The sequence below is a fragment of the Artibeus jamaicensis genome, unplaced genomic scaffold (assembly GCF_021234435.1).
Source record: "Artibeus jamaicensis isolate MK-2021 breed Jamaican fruit bat unplaced genomic scaffold, CSHL_Jam_final contig_519, whole genome shotgun sequence".
Classification (NCBI taxonomy): Eukaryota; Metazoa; Chordata; class Mammalia; order Chiroptera; family Phyllostomidae; genus Artibeus; species Artibeus jamaicensis.
In genome coordinates, this window is record NW_026521871.1 from 56410657 (window position 1) to 56429750 (window position 19094).

A 19094-nucleotide genomic window follows, 5' to 3' on the forward strand; every position below is an offset into this window, starting at 1 on the left:
CCGCGCCATAGGTCGCCCGGACATCCGCGAGTCCCGCCCGCTCTGCCCGAGGCCACACCTCGGCCTGGCCACGCCCACGCGCCTGGCCCCACCCCTGGGCGGTCCAGAGTCCCGACCGGCTGGCGTGGCGAGTAGAGGCCGCTCAGACTCCGGGCGACGGAACTTCCAGCCAATGGGAGCGCGGCACGGGAGCGCTCGCAGGGCGCCGGCGGAGACGTAATCTCGACCCGCCGGGCGGAGCTAGGACTGGACGGAGCCATCCAGCTGCAGGTCCGGGTTGGTGACAGTTAAAATATGTGAGGAAAGAGGAGGGACAGGGCCATTTCTGTGTAGAAGGAGCTACTCTGCATAGCAAGGGCAGAGGTAAAAAATTTTTTTTCAATTACAGTTGACTTTCAGTATTATTTTATGTTACTTCCAGGGGGACAGCATCAGAAGGGTGTGGTTAGACAGTCGTATACTTTACAAAGTGACCCCCCCCCGATATTTTCAGTGCCCACCTGACACCATACATAATTACTACAACATTGGCCATATTCCCTATGCTTTTTTTTTTTTTAACATCCCCGTATTTTGTAACTACCGGTTTGTACTTCATAATCCCTTCACCTTTCCCCCAGAAGGGCAGGGTTTTTAACTCGCCTGTTTACAGCGAAGGGGTAGAATACCACTTTTTAGTTCCGGATTGCACAAGACACTATCCTGAATCCTGCTGTTTTTATTAGAACACTAATTTGTAAGAACCGCTCATCTAGTGTAAAGCACACGTTCTTAGACCCGGTCTTAGTTAGACCCGGTCTTAGACCTGGTCCCAGACCCACCGAACTCCAGCGGAGGCTCCCAGGAATGCGTGTTAACAAGTGCTCTTGGGAGATTCTTAGCATCTGGCAATTTCAGGAACTACTGGGTTAGGTTGTATTGTCTTGGTCTCGAAATAAGACCTTGAGAAAGGAGCGGGGGCGGTGCGGGAGGGGTCGAGAATGCTGCCACCTCCCCCCCCCCAATGATTTTCACTGGAGCTGTCGAACCAGGTCCCCTCCTGCCCCCCCCCCCCCCCCCGCGTGTCTCCCGTGCGCTGCAGCCCAGCTGTACCCAAACCTTTCAGGTGCGGGCTAGACCCCTGATCGGATCACTTTACCCCGCACATGCTGGCTCTGAAGGGCTGTGGCTTTCCTGCAACGATTCAACAGGGGTTGTTTCCTTTCGTTGGCTGCATCCGGTGACGCCTGCTAAGGTTTGCTCTGTAAGTTTAGACTTTGTGCCCGTTAGGCCAGGTTCCCGAGAAGCTTGGGAAGCAAGGCCTGATGGGAGTCCCAAATCACAGACTGGCTGAGGGACCAAGGGAGATGACTAAGAGGATGACAAAGTTGTCATGTGGCACGCTCGTCACGTTCTCAGGGTCAGGGGACTTTTTGCAACACAGGAGGTGTAAGGGAGACTGGAAAGGAGCCCGAGGAAGCATTTAATTACAACACAAGGTCTAATGAAAACAAATCCCTTCTCATAGTGGAACAAAATCACCCAAATTATGAAAGATGCTTTTTATGGTAAGACTGACAACAGCTGCCAGTTGTATACGTCTTGTGGTTTTCAAAATATTTCATGTATGTTTTCATTTACTCATCACAGAAAGCCAGGTAAGGTCTATTGTACATGCCAAAAGGGAAGAAATTGGATTGGGAGCTCAAGTTCTCTGAGTTAATAGGCTCTCTGCAGAAAAAGAGCGACTGCTCAGGTCTCCCACATACGTCCCGAGAGATGTACCACCACCAGCTGGCCCTCAGAGCAGACCACCTGGTCTGGCTGTGCTTCCCAACCACAGCCCAGGCAACGTCTTCAACATCAGTGCCTGGCTGGGCGCAGGGCCAGGGTCAGAAGTGTTTCCTGCTCGAATTACACTGACCCAGATGAAAATGCAGTATCTGCTGCTGGCCCTTTAGGTTGGACTAGAACTCCCTTCAAGGTAAATAAGACTGGAACAACACTGTATCTAATCAGACACCCGGCCCGAAAAATCAGTTCTTTTAAGAAACTCAGTTTTGTGATGGGCTTTTCTGCACATAATCTGTCAAGAGTGTCGAAGGACAGATAAAAAGATCCAAAACGAAGTACATCAAACTGAAATACACTATGGGAAAATAATTTACTCGGGGAGCTGCCAAAAAGACGACAGCCAAGAACCCAGACTCAGAAGTGCGATCACCAGGGGTGTTCAAACCATAGCTCTGCCAGCCGAGTGACCTCGAGAAGTTACTTCTCCGGACCTGTTTGCTCACCTGTGAAACGAGGGTGCCAAGGCCAGCGCTCGCAGTCCTGTGCGGCTGAGAGGCCGAGACTGTAACGGAAGGCACACACTGACAATGGGGCAGTGACGTCAGTGCCTGGTGAGCGCTGACGACTCCCCTTCATTCTGTGACTCCCAAGCCCGTTCAGAGCACCTGGTACAGACACACCTGAGGTCTGCCGGAGGAATTAAAGTACGCCCCTCCCCCCCATTTTCAAAGCACTGTTTTAGGAGGGAAAAACGGGCTAAGAAAATAGTATAAAATGGGACAAGGGCTAAAACACCACGGTCCAAGAAGAGCTGAAAAGGCCCTGCGTCCTGCAGTTCTATCCCACTCCGCCCGGGCCAGCGGCACCACACTGCACCCCACGTCTCTTTGGGGTGCGGTCACATCCCAGTGGTGATCCAAGTTCAGTCTCCCTCTTTGATGAAGGAGGTGAGAAGGCCTGCGTGGGTGTCAGTGCCTTTAAAGACACCTTCCATTGTGTGGAAACCGGCACAGTCCCATTCTGGGAGCCAGTCGCGTGACTCTGAGTGCATGAGTCAGCGCGCCAGGTCCCTAAACCGCAGCCAGCACCAGCGGAAGGCTCTGTCCTGCCAGGATCCCAGAGCTTGAATCAAATATCGGGGTTAACAGAGCCTATTAAAAGAAGGGGTTTTCCTACCCTAAGAAGTTAGAAATACTTTGTTGTCCAAAGCAATGATGTTATAAACTCAAGTAATGTGATGATGGCTTTTAAAACCGATTTTTGTGTCTTTCTGAAGCAATATATACGTACTTTATAAGGGGGCGATCAACTTAAGTGAAAAAAGAAATAAATAAAAGGGGGGTTACCTGAATCCCACTATTAATTTGGTGAAGAGCCAACTCTAGAAATAAGGTAGTATTTTCCCACAGCCTGATGAGAGCTAAATTGCGCATTTGGTTTAAAATCGAGCAGTGCATGACTGTTCACCAATTGGATGGGCAGAAACCCATGTCTGGCAGCGCCCTGCTGGAGAGACCCAGGGGCCGGAGGCTGGTCGGAATAACAACTGGTATGCCCGGGAAGGGCGCGTGGCAGCTCCCACACCGGTACGAACGCTCTTACCCGCTCACCCGGACACGCTTCTGCGCACGGCTGCACCGCACGGCTGCACCGCACGCCACCATCCACTGCGGTTAATGCTGAAGAGCGAGAGGTTACAAACACCCGAGTGTCTGTCAGTGGGGCCGGTCACTAGACCCCCAGTCCCCACCGTGAGACCCACACCCGTGGGAGGCAGGCTGTCGTGAAAGGGTCGAGGAACCTGCTCTGCAGCTGTGGGAAGGTCCCAGGACAGGCGACGGGAGGACAGGTGTGGGCGATTGGTGCACTGCCTTCGGTGTCAGAGAGGGATTAAACAAGAGCCTGCGTACTTCTACTCGCTTGTCACGAGTAAGAAACTGATACCAGGGTTCCCTGTAAGGCCAGGGTGGTGCTCACTCAATCGTGGGTGGGGTCCAGAGCTTGTGTCTTTTATGTATTTTTAATTTTGAATTATGGGACTTAACTGTTAAAAATCAGTGTGTTCCCAAATAAAGATAGTGGTGAGCTTACTGTCCCACTGAATCAGGAGCAGCCCTTACCCATCAAGAACTGAGGTTTACCCCCGTGTCTTGTGCCCTTAGGTTACTGATGCTTCTGGATCAGATCGACCCCCTTTCCAGGGCGGGGTGAACTGGTGCTTTCACGGATTAGCTGGTGTCATGGCAAATAACAGCAAGTCCTTTCTCCCTGGAGAATGATACCAACAGAACAGGAAACACCCAATTCAAGTGCTGGGTAACTAGAAAGGATACAGATTTACAAAGCTCAGGGTCCACAACCCCTCCAGGGTTACCGAGGAGCTGGCTGGAGGAGAGAACGTAAGTAGCAGCCCTCCGCATCCTACTTGCCATGTTCAAAAGGGCAGGCAAGGGCTCTGCTGTCTCCCCCCAACTCTCCCCCCAACCCCCACCTCTGCCCTCATTACGGTCAAAGGAAGCAGCTTCCGAAAACTGGTCCAGGGTTCTCTAGCAGAAACTAGCGATGCAGCAGCTATGAAGTGTTAAACGTTAGTTCTTCCAGGGGTGTCCAATCCTCGGCCCGCAGCCCACACTCAGCCCGGGTGGCTATGAATGCAGCCTGACACAGAATCATAAATTTACTTAAAACCCTTTTTTTTGCAGCTCAGTTTCCGTTAGTGTTTGTGTATTTAATGTGTGGCCCAAGACAACTCCAATTTCAGTGCAGCCCAGAGATGCCAAGATGTTGGACACCCCCTGCATGGTTCACCCCCAAACTGGGATGTATTTGTCCACACTGTACACCAATATACAGTTCTGCTTTCACCTTCTTAAACGGCTTTAAATAGAGCACGCTCAAAACGTTATTGTATCACTTTGCAAAATGCCTGTGGTCTCCAGCCCTTAATGTAAACATTTCTGTGTTTTGCATTACTTTCCAGGGGGAGAAACATGCAACAATAACATTCACTAGGGTAAGTTGGCATTTTCATTTCTCTCCTGTTTGACCAGAGTCCAAATCTCTAGGCTGCTAGAACCACGGCCGGTTAGTGGAAGAAATTCTCTACAGGAAATGACGGGGGCAGAGGGGGCCCAGCACCTTGGCAGTCACACAGTCACCAGCGCGGGAGCAAGCTGGTGGGTCCCAGTGCTCGTCGATGGAGCCAGGCTCCGTGAACATCCCCAGATGGGGATTCGTTTCTGCTCCATCCCTTTCTTTTATGAATGATGCCCCAGTAGAAAGCTGGGCTGAAGTACCTTCCCTGGCCCGTTCCTGCCGGGAAACCTGAATTTCCTTAATCAGCGCTGCCTCAACATTTTCGGGTAGGTGTGCCTTACTGAGGGCGGGGCGGCAGGGACACAGCAATGAGGGGCGGCCGCCTGCCGGCTGCGGACCTACCCTGGGCTTTGCGCCTAGTGTACCAACGACCTGCGCCATTGCCTCTGCCTCCCCGAGAACATCCAAGAGGCAGCAGCCGCTCCAAAGTGCCCGTTTTGCTGAGCGGCTGAATTTTACAAAAACCGTGGGGAGGGTGTTCACAGGTGAACAGGAAGCACCTGCAGGGGCTGCGGCCGGGTGTGCGTTTGTGGAACGGCTCGTCTAAGGGCGGTCGGCGGGGCAGGTGCTGCTTCGCTGCCCTCCTTTTCAGTGTCTTTGCTGACCACACATGTCACAGAGGGCACCCCCTCCGAGACTCGTAACACAACGAAGACATTTCAAATTCTCAACACAGTGGTGTCCTCAGAGGAAGTGGTGACTTCAAGGAAGTCATTTGGCTGAATGGACATGACAGCTATGGTGCTGGCGACGGTGGACTGAAACTTCCACGCCAGCCACAGTCGGCCAGGCCCGGGGGGCCGGAGTGGCCAACTCCACCGGATGTCAGCGCGACGGAACCCTCGGGGTGGGATGAACACACAGGTGACGAGTCCCTCAGCCAGGACGGTGAGCACCACCTGCAGTGGCCCCCGGCCAGTGTGGCCAGTTTACCTGACAGTCAGAGAGACTAATTTTAGAAGTCTCAGTTTCCAGAGTCAGATATAAACTTAGAATCAAGGGTGAAGTAAGCTAATTTCATACCCCGACCCCACACCCTCTCTCTCACCTTCACAAACCGCTTGGATTGGAGGGCGGTGAGAGCAGGGCCAACGTGATGGCTCGACTAAATGGCTCCCCCAAGTCAACGGGGGAATTTTACCCTCACAGCCTAGGGACTCCGGTCCCCGAGCTGCGAGGTCATACGTCTGACCGGCTGGCAGGTTTGGCTGTGCAGACGGGCAGTGTAACTCACAGAAGGAGCCAGGTGGAACTCAGCCCTGGGTAAAAACAGACCCCACCACTCCTCCAACCGCTCCGGGAGACGAAGGTTCGCGTCTGCAGTGCAGGAGATGGCAGGTGCACGGGCGGAGGGGGCCAACCGCCTCACCTGGGAAAACTGGTCTGAGTATTTTCTTTCTGGAGCTGAAGGAGGCATGACTTGCAGTTTGTTTACTAGTAGAGTTTTGATGTGGTTTTTAAAACAACTGGATTATAAGGTGCTGAACTAGCTCTTGCCACTTTAAAGGTCGTAAATTTGCTGTGTCCTGACGGTTTACGAGCCCTAGCACCCGTGGTACCCACCCTAAAAAGGAAGTTCCAATCACATGGGCATTTTAAAGTTTATTTCTTTTTGAACGAGCCGACAGACCCGTCCCTTGCTAGCTGAGCTGGCTTCTCCCAGCCCACGGCCCACGGCCCACGACCCATGGCCCCTGCTCAGAGAAACTCCCTTCTCCGCCTCCGCCCGGCAGGAGCGCACCCTCCGCCATGACACGCACGCTTCAGTTTAAAACTGTCAATACAACCCTCAAAATGCAAGTTTATTGAATAAAGCTGAGAAGAGCAGTAAACAGATGAAAATGCATCCACCTAAATAGAAAATTCACGTATTTACAGAGTTCAGTAACTGCAAAGTTTTCACATGCAGAGGTTAATGCACGGGAGAATGGGGGTGGTGGTGTCTGGGTGTCCCGAAAAGCTGAAAGCAACGGACAGACACAGGAGCGCGTTCAGGTTGAGCCACAGGTCCAGTCGTGCACTCACGCGGCCCCTACAGCCACGCAGTCCAGTCCCGGTTCCTCCTTCCAGGCACGAGCTCGGCGCCACGTGCCAAGCACGGCTCACAGCAGCCGCGCCTGGGGTGGAGCCCCAGCAGTGAATGCAGCCGTCCCTCGACCCACAGAGCTGTCCGCCCTGTCGGGGAGCATGTAACACGCTTCAAAGAACGAGGACACAATGTGAAGAGCCGTGACTCTACTCGTGAGGAGGTGGCCGGAGAACACAAGTGGTACCTGTGCAACACGGTGTGGTTGCGTGTGCATGAGAGTGTTATGGCAGTGGCAGTCCACAAAGGAAAGTGGGAGTTCATGGGAGGACTCGCCGTGTGTGCGAAGCACAGTGCCTGCAGGCGTAGCACGGCCAAAGGGGTGAGGCCGCGGGACTGCGGGGCCACCCAGAGGCGGGCGAGCCTCACTTGCACCTACCCCGAGTGGTCTCATGAGCCCGTTCACGCGTGCGTAAGTGGGAACATGTCCCCTTAGGAACTGGAGACCACTCGGCTCCAGAGCAGGCTCGGTGGAGTGTTCACGCCCCTGCCTCCTGGAGACTGCAGCCAACTACTGCAGGCCCTCGGTTCCACGTGTGACCAATCATTGGACAACCTGCAGACACTCCACTGGCAGCGTCAGACAAGGCAGGCCAGTCCCCAGTCGTCACAACGAGTGCAGTGTCTAATGGCACCAAGCACAAGGGCGCTGGGCTTGCCATCAGTGAGACAGAGTGGGCAGGACTTTCTGTTTACGAGTGTCTGCGCCGTGTGAGCTGGCCGCATGCCCCACACGAGAGGTCAGGCATGTGGAGAGCCATGCGGCCGCACAGACGTGAGTGATGGAGACGGAAAGAGGCGAGTCTGACATTCTGAACACGCTTTATTGCATTGGCCGGAACACTCTGAACTCATAAAGCTTCTGTGGGACTCTTCCGTTCCCAAACCCTCAAAAGTGTGTTGAACCAGCAAAAAAAGAGAAGAAATAGAGAAGTAATGATCTGGACAGATACAAAACAGCATGCCTTACTCAGGCCCCCCGCATGCCCCCTGCTGCTTCCTGGTGGTGAAGAAGTCGCAGGAAGCAGAGTAAAAACCTCACCACGCAAGACGACACCCGTGCGAAGAGCCAGCGACCCTGGCCCAGCGCCTATGCCCCCGCCGCGAAGGCCGTCCCCAAAGCTGCTAAAGTGAACAGTGAGACATCGCGCATGCGCTGGTGGGCGGTGGAAACGCCACGCCCACACCCCCACAACTCGGCTGCAGGCTCCCTAAATGCTGGGCGTGGCACTAGAAATTCCATGCTGGGTCAGGTCAGTACCGGTGAGAGGCTACTAGACTCTACAGTGAAATATCAGACAGACGTTTACCAAAACCAATATAAAAATCTGGCCCAGAAAGACCGGAACAGAAATGTGCAATTTTCTTGATTTAAGATGGTCAAAAGTATGTTTTTTAAAAAAGCTCCACACACCGTGTGAAACAAGCGTGTGTGAGCAGCTCTGTGTGTGCGGACTTGACCATGGCGACTCAGGCTGACTCTGGGTTCTGTATGAAGGGTTAGAGACACACGTCTTCAGCAGTGCACATGAGAAATAAACTCGGAAAAAGGCAATTTCTTGGGTTTAGGAAGGACCGTGTTCTAGGAAGTACTTCGGAGGAACGGACAATAATTCTAGGATTACAGCCGGAAGGACTGGAAGACTTCGGGGGATGCTTTTCAGCTTCTTCTAGACTTTGAATGTTGAATAAGCCACTGAAGTGTGATATCTAAAGATGAAGGGAAAAAGGCAGTAAGACACCACAGTTAAGAAGCGAAACATTGGAGAGAATGTTTAAGGTGCAGCCCATGCCACGTGGGCCTGCCCTGTTCCGCCCTTATGCCCTTGCACCGCTGCTGCCGTCCTCTGGGTCTTAAGGAGACCACCGAGGAACGAGGACCGAGGAGTCTGGTTTGCACTGTGGAGAACACTCGGGCCTCCTTCAGTTCATTCAGAAACTCACGGACTGCCTGTGAAATCAGGTACTGCACGTGAAGTCTAGGAACACAGCTCCAAGAGACGTCCTCTCTGCCCTTGACAAGCCTCTAGTACCATGGTCGGGACACACGTGAGCATCCACTTGGGGTTGGGGGCCGCCCCACAGAATGCCAGGCAGAGGAAACTGTACGGAGCTCTGGGTGGACGGGAAGTGTTCTGATGTGGCTGAAGCCGAGGGCGGGGTGGGGTGCCACTCACCGCTCAGGCTAGAGCAGGGGTTCCCACTGCCCCTTTGGCCACGGGGCTGGTTAGCTCTGCTGGGTGGGAGGACGCCCCTCCCCTTGCACGGTGGGGTGTCTGCACCCCCATGGCCTTCCCCACCATGTGCCACCATCACCATCCTCCCTCAGGTGTCGCGCCCTGTCACCCCTTCAGACACTACCGAGGGTCCCCTGCCGAGGACCGCAGGGCTAGAGGGAGCCCGGGGACCCATGTGTCATGGTAAGACACTAGAAATCTGGGTGTTCTCCTCATGCCAACAAAGAGCTGCTGGAGAGCTTTAAGCAGGGAGACTATCGGTTTGTTCAGGGAGATCAACACTGGTACCGGAAGGGCTGCCGGGCTACGGACCATCGATGGGGACAGTGTGGTGACAAAGGCCGGAAGCAAGCCAAGTGCAGTGGGCGTGGGGGGGGGGGATGAGCGATCAAGATGGGGGATGACAGGCACTGGTGCAGAGGACCTTCTGGTCTGAAGGAGTGTGTCACGGAGCTGCTGAGCGGCTCGGTGATGGAGGGAGAAGAGCCTTCAAAAATGATGACGGGGCACGGTCGCAGGCACATGGGCCCAGGAGCAGTTTAGCCACACAGGTCTGCGGAGGAGACGGGGACCTGCAGGACACCGCCACACGGGTGGCCCGAGACCACGGCCCCAAGGTTGGCCAGGAAAAGCACTGAGACAAGAAGAGACGCCAGCTGAGTCCAAACACTGGATTCCTGCCCTCGAGTTCTCGCAAGCACATCAGGCATGTGAGCTGTGTGTGGGCGTCTGGCAGAGGCAGCGCCGCTCTCCAAGCCCAAGGGTGAGGGCAGATCCCCGCTCACGTGCCACACGACAGCGCCCAGGCGGGCGGTGAGGGGAACCCACATGACTGCCCAAGGTGTGGGGACAGCCTGCAGAGAGAGCAAAGCCACACTCATAGAACTCAATGGGAGGAAGGTGGGTCTGAACGTGGACTGACCAGGTTTAAGTATTTCTGAAATTCACTGGAAAAATAAAAACCAAAACAAAAAACTCATGGACACTGGACAGAGGGATCCCTAAGACTAGACGAAAAGGGCCACAGCTGTGAGCCACCTCTGCAGAGACCAGCCTGCCAGCAGTGACCTGTTCCACGTGGGGTCAGAGGACACATGACCAACGACAGCACTTCCTGTGCCACTCTCGGGGGCGGGGAGTGTGACAGACGGGCATGTGCCCTTTCTGGAGCAATTTGGAAACTGATAAATGTGATACTGAAATGTGCTACAGACGCCACAGTTAAGAAGGATGTTCTGCCCTGAACACCCAAGTGTCATCGACTTGGCTGCTAGTTGTAGTTCCACTTCGAATACGCAGGCATTCCGACCCACAGACTCCTTGTTCTGAGCCGGGTGAACAGTGAGCGGCTCCCTCTCCTCCGTGGGCCCAGGGACGTCCTGCTGGCAGTGGGCTTCACGGCACACGCGGGGCGGGGGGCGGTTCTCGCCAGCCCCCTGCCTGTGCTGCACACACGCCCCCCAGAGACGCTCTTCAGGGAAGCCCCCGGCTACTTTATCATGGTTGGAAAAACAAAGGTTTTTTTCCTCCTTTCAAAAACGTCCCTCCATCCTAGGAATTAGTAAGTACAAGGGGACACGGGACTTACGGAGGGCGCAATGTGCTGACAGTGAGGGCTGGGACGGAACAGGGCCACGCAGCCTCGTCCCAGACATTCGGGCTGCACAGGTGTTCGCTGCGGGGTCTGCAGGGTGCTCACAGCACCTGGGCCTGGTCTCCGCCCCCAGACGCCAGCGCCGCCCTCGGCGTCGTGCCGACCCACTTGTCTCCAGACACTGCCGGCCCTCTGCTGTGGAAGCCCCTCCTGGGAGCTGCTCATGTGTGAGCCCGTGCTCGCTCGGAGGCACAACTTAAAATCGAATAGGAGTTTCCCCCAACATAGGAAAAGAGAATTAAAAATAAACCTTAAATGCTCGAACAGTCCGCTCTGGAGTGTATCAAGTCCCTACTCTGCTCATCCCACAGAGGTGGCTCCGTGCCCTCCAGCAGGTGCTGGGCTCGGGCAGCCTTGGGCGCTCTTTCAAGGAGGCCCTGGACCAGCCAGAAAAACTCCTGGGGGACTGAGGAGGGAGTTGGGGTACAGACTGGGACTGACTCGGGGAACAAAGGTAAGTAGGATGAGAACCAATATTGAATGAGGACTAAAGGCAAAAGACCAGAATATCTGTAAAGCACACTACTTTGGCCCTATTCACTGCACTTTACTTCAATACACTTTTGCTTATTAAATAATCCCTTACCTATTTTTAGCTAAGAGATGAAAGCCAAGCCATGCATACTTATTCTTCAAGGACTCTGGACTGAAAATTATTCTTCAAGGACTCCGACTGAGCAGTGTCCCCTAAAACGTCACAGCCGCCCAGAAACCCAGGATTTACTTGGACACAGGGTCTCTGCAGAGGTGCTCAGTTACGACCAAGGTCGCACTGATCACATGGGCACCTACCGCAGTGACGCGTCCTTGTGGGAAGAGAAAACGGGCGCGCAGGGGACAGGGCCGCGTGAGCACCTGAGGCCGGAGGCAGAGACTCGAGGTGCGTCTGCAAGCCTGGGCGAGCCCGGACAGCCAGCAACCCCCCCGCCCCCGTTAGAGAAGGGGAGGCACCTCCCTGGGCCGTCGGAGGGCCACACCTTCATGACAGCCATCTGGCCTCATGAACTGGAAGGAACATGCTGTTTTATGCCACCCGGTCTGTGGCACTTTGCTATGGGGGTCCTGGGAAACTAGCCCGTTAGTAGATAAGGGGCATTTGGGGCTTTCCTTCTCCAATGGAGCAAGAGCACGTTTCAGTGACAAAGTGGTTCCATAAATTAGAGCTTGTTACAACGCTTGTGGGCCAACCTTTGTGTGGTCTCATTTCAAGAATGTCATTGTGTTATAAAGCACAGCCAGACACTAGCTGCGTAAAAATTAACGCAATGGCTCAATACCCCATTTGCTTAATTTGGTGTCTCTACTGCACCGGCCCCTTTACATAGTGCAGACCAGACTCGGGACGAGTCCCGGCTGTTGAAGGGTATAACGTCTACTCTTTTCCTCCGGCGAAGGCAACTGTGCTGTATAAAGAAAGTCACTTAAACACAAATGGGGATAATAAACAGAAATATCTTTAGACACCCCTTCCAGTGATAACACTTTCTTCCAACAAAAACACCTGTCATTTCTTACCTATATTATCCTTTTCTTTGCAAGAAATTGAATAGCAGCAGATTTCTCTATCCTGAATGGCAGACAGGTTCCTGCAAGAAGCAGAACGGAGAGGTGAGTCTGTGCGGGGAACAGCTGTCTTCCCTGTCACTCTTTGCCCGATTCCACTTGCATGTCCATGACTGAGCTGCAGAAGTTGCTTTACTGCTACAGCAGTGGCAGGGCCGGACCAGCACCGAAAGGTGCGGCATTGCGATGCTAAACCAAGTGGTGGGCAAAACAGTGCACTTTAGAACCAACTTTGAAACCCAAACTCCATCACCCACTCTAAGACATACATTTTTTCAATGAGCTGTTTCTCATCCAAGGCATTAGGGAGATCTCTCTTGTTCCCAAGGACTAGCACCTGTAAAGAGAAAAATGTTAAGAGTAAACTTAACATAAGAACATGCCACAGAAGCACATCGTATTCCTCTGTGTAGATGCTAAAGTGAGAATGCTGCCCTGGCTGGTGGGGCTCAGTGGGCTGGGCGTCGTCCTGCAAACCGTAGGCCACAGGTTCGATTCCTCATCTGGGCACAGGCCTGGGCTGTGGGCCAGGTCCCCTGTTGGGGTGTGTGTGAGAGGCAACTGATTGATGTTTATCTCCCTGTCTCCCCCCTTCCCCTCTCTCTGAAAAGAAATCAAATCTTTAAAAGCAGCGGAAATGCCGCCACAGGCCCTCACACTGCAACGTGTTCGGGTGGTGGCAGCTCCCCCCACTCGGTTGTTCAGGCTGCTGTTCACTGCGGAGTCCGCAGCGCGGACACTCATTAGTCTGTGTGGCCGCCGCCCTCCACTGAAACTGCTCTCAGCCTATGGTGCCGGTTCTTCTATTCTTTCCTTTGTTTTTTTTAACTGATTGATTTGCGAGAGGAAGGCGGGGAGGGAAACACTGAGGAGAGACCAGACCGGTTGCCTCCCACCCGGGGCCCAACCAGAGAAGGGACTGGCAACCCCACGGTGCCCGGATGACTCGCTGACCGACTGAGTCGCCTCGCCACGGCCCGCCTGTCCTCTGACGCTCCACCACGCTCGCCTGCGATTGGCTGTCGCGGATGCGGCTGCCTGGCGTCTCAGCCCTCTCCCCACATTCAAGGACCTCCTGCCTCCTGACCCCCTTTCTGGCTCTGCTCTCCCGTCTGCTGGCGCCCGACACTCGATCTGGGACCCCCACAGCCCTGACCACGCAGCCTGGGCTGCAGGGAAGCAGGAAGAGCAAAGCCCTCCCGACAGGAGAGGGTGCTGCCTCTCCGCCAGGGGTGCCGAGAGCCCTGACAGTGCAGCCACGAGACTGACCCCACTCGTGGCACACGCCACAGGTCTGTATCGTGGAGGGAAGAGTCTGGCAGACACGCATTCAGAATCCGGCTGTGCAACACACTAGTGGCCACGCGGCCTGAGAAACAACTGTGGTAGAGGAGGGACAACAGCACCAACTCACGCTGCTGCGAGGATTAACTGAGGTGGCCCACTCCAAGTCCCCGACACCCGTGGGCTTGCCGTGAGGCCGGAGCCCAATCCTCTGCCAGCACCTCTTCAGTCAACCAGCGGCGCCATCTCCCACCCAACTACACAGGGAACTAGGGCCTGTTCCCGTGTCTTCCCTTCTCCCCCGGGCTCAGTCGGAGGGCCGGGCTCCTAGACGTCGCTGACATCTGTCCCCACTGCACCGTCCTGCCACCACCACCTGCAACTATGGTGCTGTCCCCCGTTGAGACTTCAACAGCTGCCATGCTGTCCTCCGCACGGTCCGCCCTTCAAGTGCAGTCCGGATTTAAATAATGCATCCGATCACTTACAACACTACAACACTACAGCGGCTTCCCACCCAGTCCAGCGCACGCCACGCCTCCCCCAGTGCCCCTGCAGCCGCACAGGCCCCGAGCCCCCACCCTGCTGCCCGGGATGTGCCTCCTCTCCGGGCCCCACCTCCCCCCACCAAGGAGCCTCCTCCACACAGCGCTCACACCTCAGCTGGAGGGTCGCCTCTGCAGAGCGTCCCCGCTCCCCTCCCCCTGGCGCACCCCGCTCCCACGCAGCACTGGTCCCGGCGCCGCCAGCCCGGCACTCCAGGCCTCCCTCTCCCACTAGACCACAGGCTCCGAGATGCTGTGTGCTCTGCTGCCCCCCGCGCTGAGCGCGGCCCCTGCTGCACACGGCTTAGTACAGGGCTGGTCAGGAGAGCACGGCAGTGCTCAGTCTGCCAAGCCTCCCAGACTGTAGAACAGATGACATTTTACTGACATCAATCATAATGTAACCAGACACTGTCATATACTCCTAGTAATATGGTAAGTTACAGACAGTATATGCAATGTAAAATAACGAGCACTCTGTACTTACTGGGATTCCTTGTAACTGTGGTTTATCTAGAAGATTATGTAGTTCGTTTCGAGAGGCTTCTATCTTTTCCCGATCTGCAGCATCTATCATGTACCTTAAGAAAACAAAGCGATCTCAATATGCCATAATCTTTCAGGATCACAATTGATATGAAAAATGTTGAGTTACACTACTGAAATTGTTAATCAAAATAAAACCCTAGATAAAGATAAGCTCCTCACCCTAAAATAGTTTAAAAATAAGACTGTTCTTAGGAGCTAGTACATGACAGCAACACATTTGCGTCCCCTGGCTCGGAGGTGACAAATAAACAGCAGAGATAAAACGCTCACTCTATGATCAAGTACTTTGACGTCTCTTGAATTACACTAACAAGACATCTAGGAAAGACTGTCATTGCCAGAAATAAAGAAGTGAGCCCCTGGAAGTATCAAAGACAAGTGCCCCCCTCACCGCCCGAAGCCCGCCGACCCGAGGACGTGCTCACACAATGGCGTTGACGCCGCGGCAGTACCGCTCCCACATGCTCCGGAACCGGGGCTGCCCGCCGATGTCCCAGATCTGCAGACGAGACAGACACTCAGCACGGGGCCCGGCGACATGGGCAGGGCCAGTGCGGGACCCTGCGCTCCTCTTCACCACAAGCCAAACTGCTCCTGAGAAACTGGAGCTCAACAGGCTCTTAATCTGGACGTTCCTGCGGCTGCTTCTAAACCTGAAGCTCACACTTAATATATTCACACTGACTCTAGTAAGTCTACCTGAGCAAAGATTTAGTTTCCGTGCAGTGTTTTTTTTTTTTGCCTGTTGACCAACACATTCTCAAGACTAAAAGTGCGGCAGTCCTTCCACGCCTATAGGGAATGCGTCCCACACACTAAGTGATGACGAAACAGAACAACACCTGTGAGTGACTGAGGGGCGGGCAGTGCATCCAGGGTGGATGTGACAGACGCGGGGAGGACTCACATCCTGCGTGGGACAGAGAGGGAGGGCACAGGCTTCATCAGATGGCCCACGATCTGAAGCTGATGAATTGCTTATTTCTGCTGTTTTCCATGTAATGTTTTCAGACTGTGGCTGATCACAGGTAACTGAGACAGCGGACAGGGGAACTGCTGTCTACACCTTTAACATGACACCCCCCGAACCTTCAGGCCCATGCATCCCCTGGATCTGAGGGCCCACACAGAAAACGCTTCATTCGTAACCCATCATGGCTTCACCATCTAATGGGGCGCAGATTAATGCCTGACTGTTTTTAACTGTTCTGTGAGTGGCACAGCCAGTGTTTCTGCCTGGGTGCTTCTCTGCTGTGAAATGATCTGACCCATATAAGAGCTACCACCACAGTGATTTCATTACTGTGGCTGCCATTCCAGATGATGTAGTCCATAAAAGCCCGGTTGTGGTGCTTATCTTCAAAGGCATCCCCTCCAGCTTTGGCCCTGGGGACAGAGGGTCAGAACCTCTGCCCGAGAAGCTGCCTTGAGAACTCAGCCAACATGGCCTTGAACCACTGAACCAGCCCGGCCCACCAAAACCGAAACCCCAGTGCAGCCCCTGACAGATGGTCCAACTCGCTGTCAAGGCTGAAGTGCGTTACATCAGCCACTTCCCCCACTTTATAGTTTTAATTTGCAGGCTTAGTAGTCAAGAAAGGGAACATGAGGTTACCACCTTTGCTACTACAAATATACTAAATTACCAATGTTATAAATAGTACGTTATTATTTTTCAAAATACAATTTGCCCATGAAATAATGTAATACCACATTCCAAAAGCTCTGAAGAGCAGGTTTTTTATTCCCAGGACCATCTAAATCCCAAATAATTAACTCTGCCAACCCACAGGCTAAGTTTTCTCTGGGCATTTACCATTTGATGCTTACCATCAGAGGGAGAAAAAGGCACAAACCACTCACACTCCGGAAGAGGCCGTTCACCAGTTAAGAACAGTAACACTCACGAAAAAGCAGCCAACAGAAGCGCGCTCGGCTGCACACGCGAGCAGCGCGTGGAGCCTGGCGTGAGGGTGACGCACCTTTATCGTGACGTTCCCTTTAGTCACCTTCCTCATGTTGAAGCCCACCGTGGGTATCATGTCCTCGCTGAACTGGCCCGACTGCAAGGAAGAAGACACGCAGGGTCAGCACAGTCGCCGGTGACCCCCCAGCGCCAACATTGCTTCTGCGCTGCCTGTGCAAGTCACTCACGCCTTAGGACCGGTGCCCACAGCCACTGCTGTTGGAGAGGGCGGTGCCCTGTTCGCACCTGGACACCAGAGAAACGTCTCCCATTAGAGAAAAACAGTTCTGAAACTAGGGAATTTTTTTTACTTATTTCCTTAAGTGTAAAAAAAGGAAATGTCGTATGACTACATATGAAAATGTATTAATCCCCCCCTACACACACACACACCTTTTCACAAAGTAAAAGTCAGAAGTAAAACTTCAGTTTCTCCATTTTTAGTGTTTGTTATTTTGACAATTGCTGTTGAAATTCAACAGCTTTCCCGAGTATTTCTTTTAACAAGGCTTGTAAAATGTTTTGTCATAAAGTCTCCTTTATGTAACCATTTCTGCTCTTTTGTTCATTACCTTCCTGTCCTAAGACTAAAATCAGACACTTTCTGACAGCATTTGTGTGACTTTTTCAAATTAAAAACTTGATAATATGGTACAAGAAAGCTGCCTGTTTTCAAACGGATAACCGACCGCCACCGCAGTCCTCGTTTCAACACCCGCACCCAGCGAGCCCCGCACCGCAGCCCTGCGTTCCCCAGGACGGCGCGGGTCACTGGCGGGTCTGGAACGTTCCTGGAGCTGCCCAGGCTCATCCTGCACACTCCAAACAAAGCTCAGAACTGATGACATTTAACCACCACCAGGCCCCTCCATCCAGGGACACGGTCTATCAACTCAAACATTCCAGTCTTTTATATTCTTCAGTGAAGTATCACAATTCTCATTAGAGCTTCCACATTTCTTATTGTATTCCTTATTTTTTTCAAAATTCCCTTTATTGGTTTTTAGAGAGAGGAAGGCAGGGAGAGAGTCAGAGAGAGAAACTTGGAGTCTCTCACACACACCCCGACTGGAGACCAAACAAGCCACCTTCTGGTGTGTGGGACGCTTGAACCAACTGGGCTACCTGGTCAGGGCCGTCCTAGTCCTTACTTTGACTGTGACTGTGAAGGGCACCCAATGAGGCACAGTTAACACGGACTTTATATACCCGTATTTACACATTTTATGTACCAAACACTAATTTTTCAGGGAACAGCCCAGATCATGACATACCTCAAGCAAGAACTATGTAGACAAGCACAACTACTTCCAAGGCCCCGACAGTGGCGGCCTGCCAGCTGTGACCCCGCCCAGCTGGGCTACACGCGGCCCGGCTCCCTGAGTCCTGTGCACCGAGCCCCACTCTCACGCCGACTTCCGCTACACAACTCCACCAGTCCTACCCCGCCCCATTCCGTGGAGTCTGGGCTAACTTCAAACAGGTGTGCACAGGGCCGTACGTACCACTTCCATTAGCACTGGACACTGCAGTTCTCGCAACTTTCACATATGGTTCACACTCGGAGATCTAGTCACGTCAGGACTACGTGTATAAAACTAGTCATAATGTAACACCAAAAATGACCGCGACTTTAAAAACTGGCAAAAGCAGCACCAAAGGCATGACCCATGGAACGGACTAATGAATGGACTGAAGCTGGACTTCACTCAAATGAAAAACCGCCTGCGCTGCAAGGGACAGTCCTGAGAGAGACCGGCCACAGAGCAGGAGACAGTGCGTGCGGCAGCAACACCCGATAAAGGACTGCGGCCCCCTGCACACCAGGGCTCCGATGACTCACTGTACGAAAACAGCCCAATCACGAGAGAAGCCAAAGACCTCACCAGAGGACCCACCGCAGACCACAGACGGCCAAGGAGCCCAGGAAGAGACGCTTCCATCCCGCGGCGTCAGGGGCGAGCAAATTAAAACGACGTACCAGTGCAGGGGGGGGGGCGCTGGCCACGAGCGCGGACCCCCCTGGACTCGGAGCAGCAGGGACTCCTGTTCATTGCTGGAGGGACACAGACCGGAGCAGCTGCTCGGAAGACAGTTCAGTGGCTTCCCACACAACCAAACATGCCCGGGCCCCACGCTCTGACCACTGTGCTCCCAAAGGAGTGGAGCACCACGTCCACCCAAAACCCGAACACGGAAGGTCGGAGTGGCTTTGTCCACAGCTGCCCCAGCGAGGACGCAGCCGGGCCGCCCTGCAGCAGGGGACTGGCAAACATCCCACGCACGTCGGGCAGTGGGGCGGTACTCAGCCCTGAAAGACATGAGCTGCCAGGAGCATGCG

The 19094-nt window shown here is 53.8% G+C and overlaps 1 protein-coding gene and 1 long non-coding RNA gene across 2 annotated transcripts in view; one reads left to right on the forward strand and one right to left on the reverse strand.

Moving 5' to 3' along the window:
• Positions 1 to 126: 126 nt before the first annotated feature.
• Positions 127 to 14730, forward strand: LOC119036623 (uncharacterized). Its single transcript, XR_008392372.1, has 4 exons — positions 127 to 363; positions 3936 to 4172; positions 4824 to 12454; positions 13021 to 14730. It is a non-coding gene; the product is annotated as an uncharacterized LOC119036623 (long non-coding RNA).
• The window catches only part of ARL8B (ADP ribosylation factor like GTPase 8B), a 27293-nt gene continuing 15959 nt past the window's right edge, over positions 7761 to 19094 (reverse strand). The window contains exons 2-7 of the mRNA XM_037128495.2: positions 16770 to 16850; positions 15213 to 15286; positions 14726 to 14819; positions 12679 to 12746; positions 12362 to 12432; positions 7761 to 8665 (exon numbers count right to left, since the gene is read on the reverse strand). Of these exons, the coding sequence (XP_036984390.1) occupies positions 8616 to 8665; positions 12362 to 12432; positions 12679 to 12746; positions 14726 to 14819; positions 15213 to 15286; positions 16770 to 16850 (438 nt within the window). The 3' untranslated portion in view covers positions 7761 to 8615. The remainder of the gene's footprint in view (positions 8666 to 12361; positions 12433 to 12678; positions 12747 to 14725; positions 14820 to 15212; positions 15287 to 16769; positions 16851 to 19094) is intronic.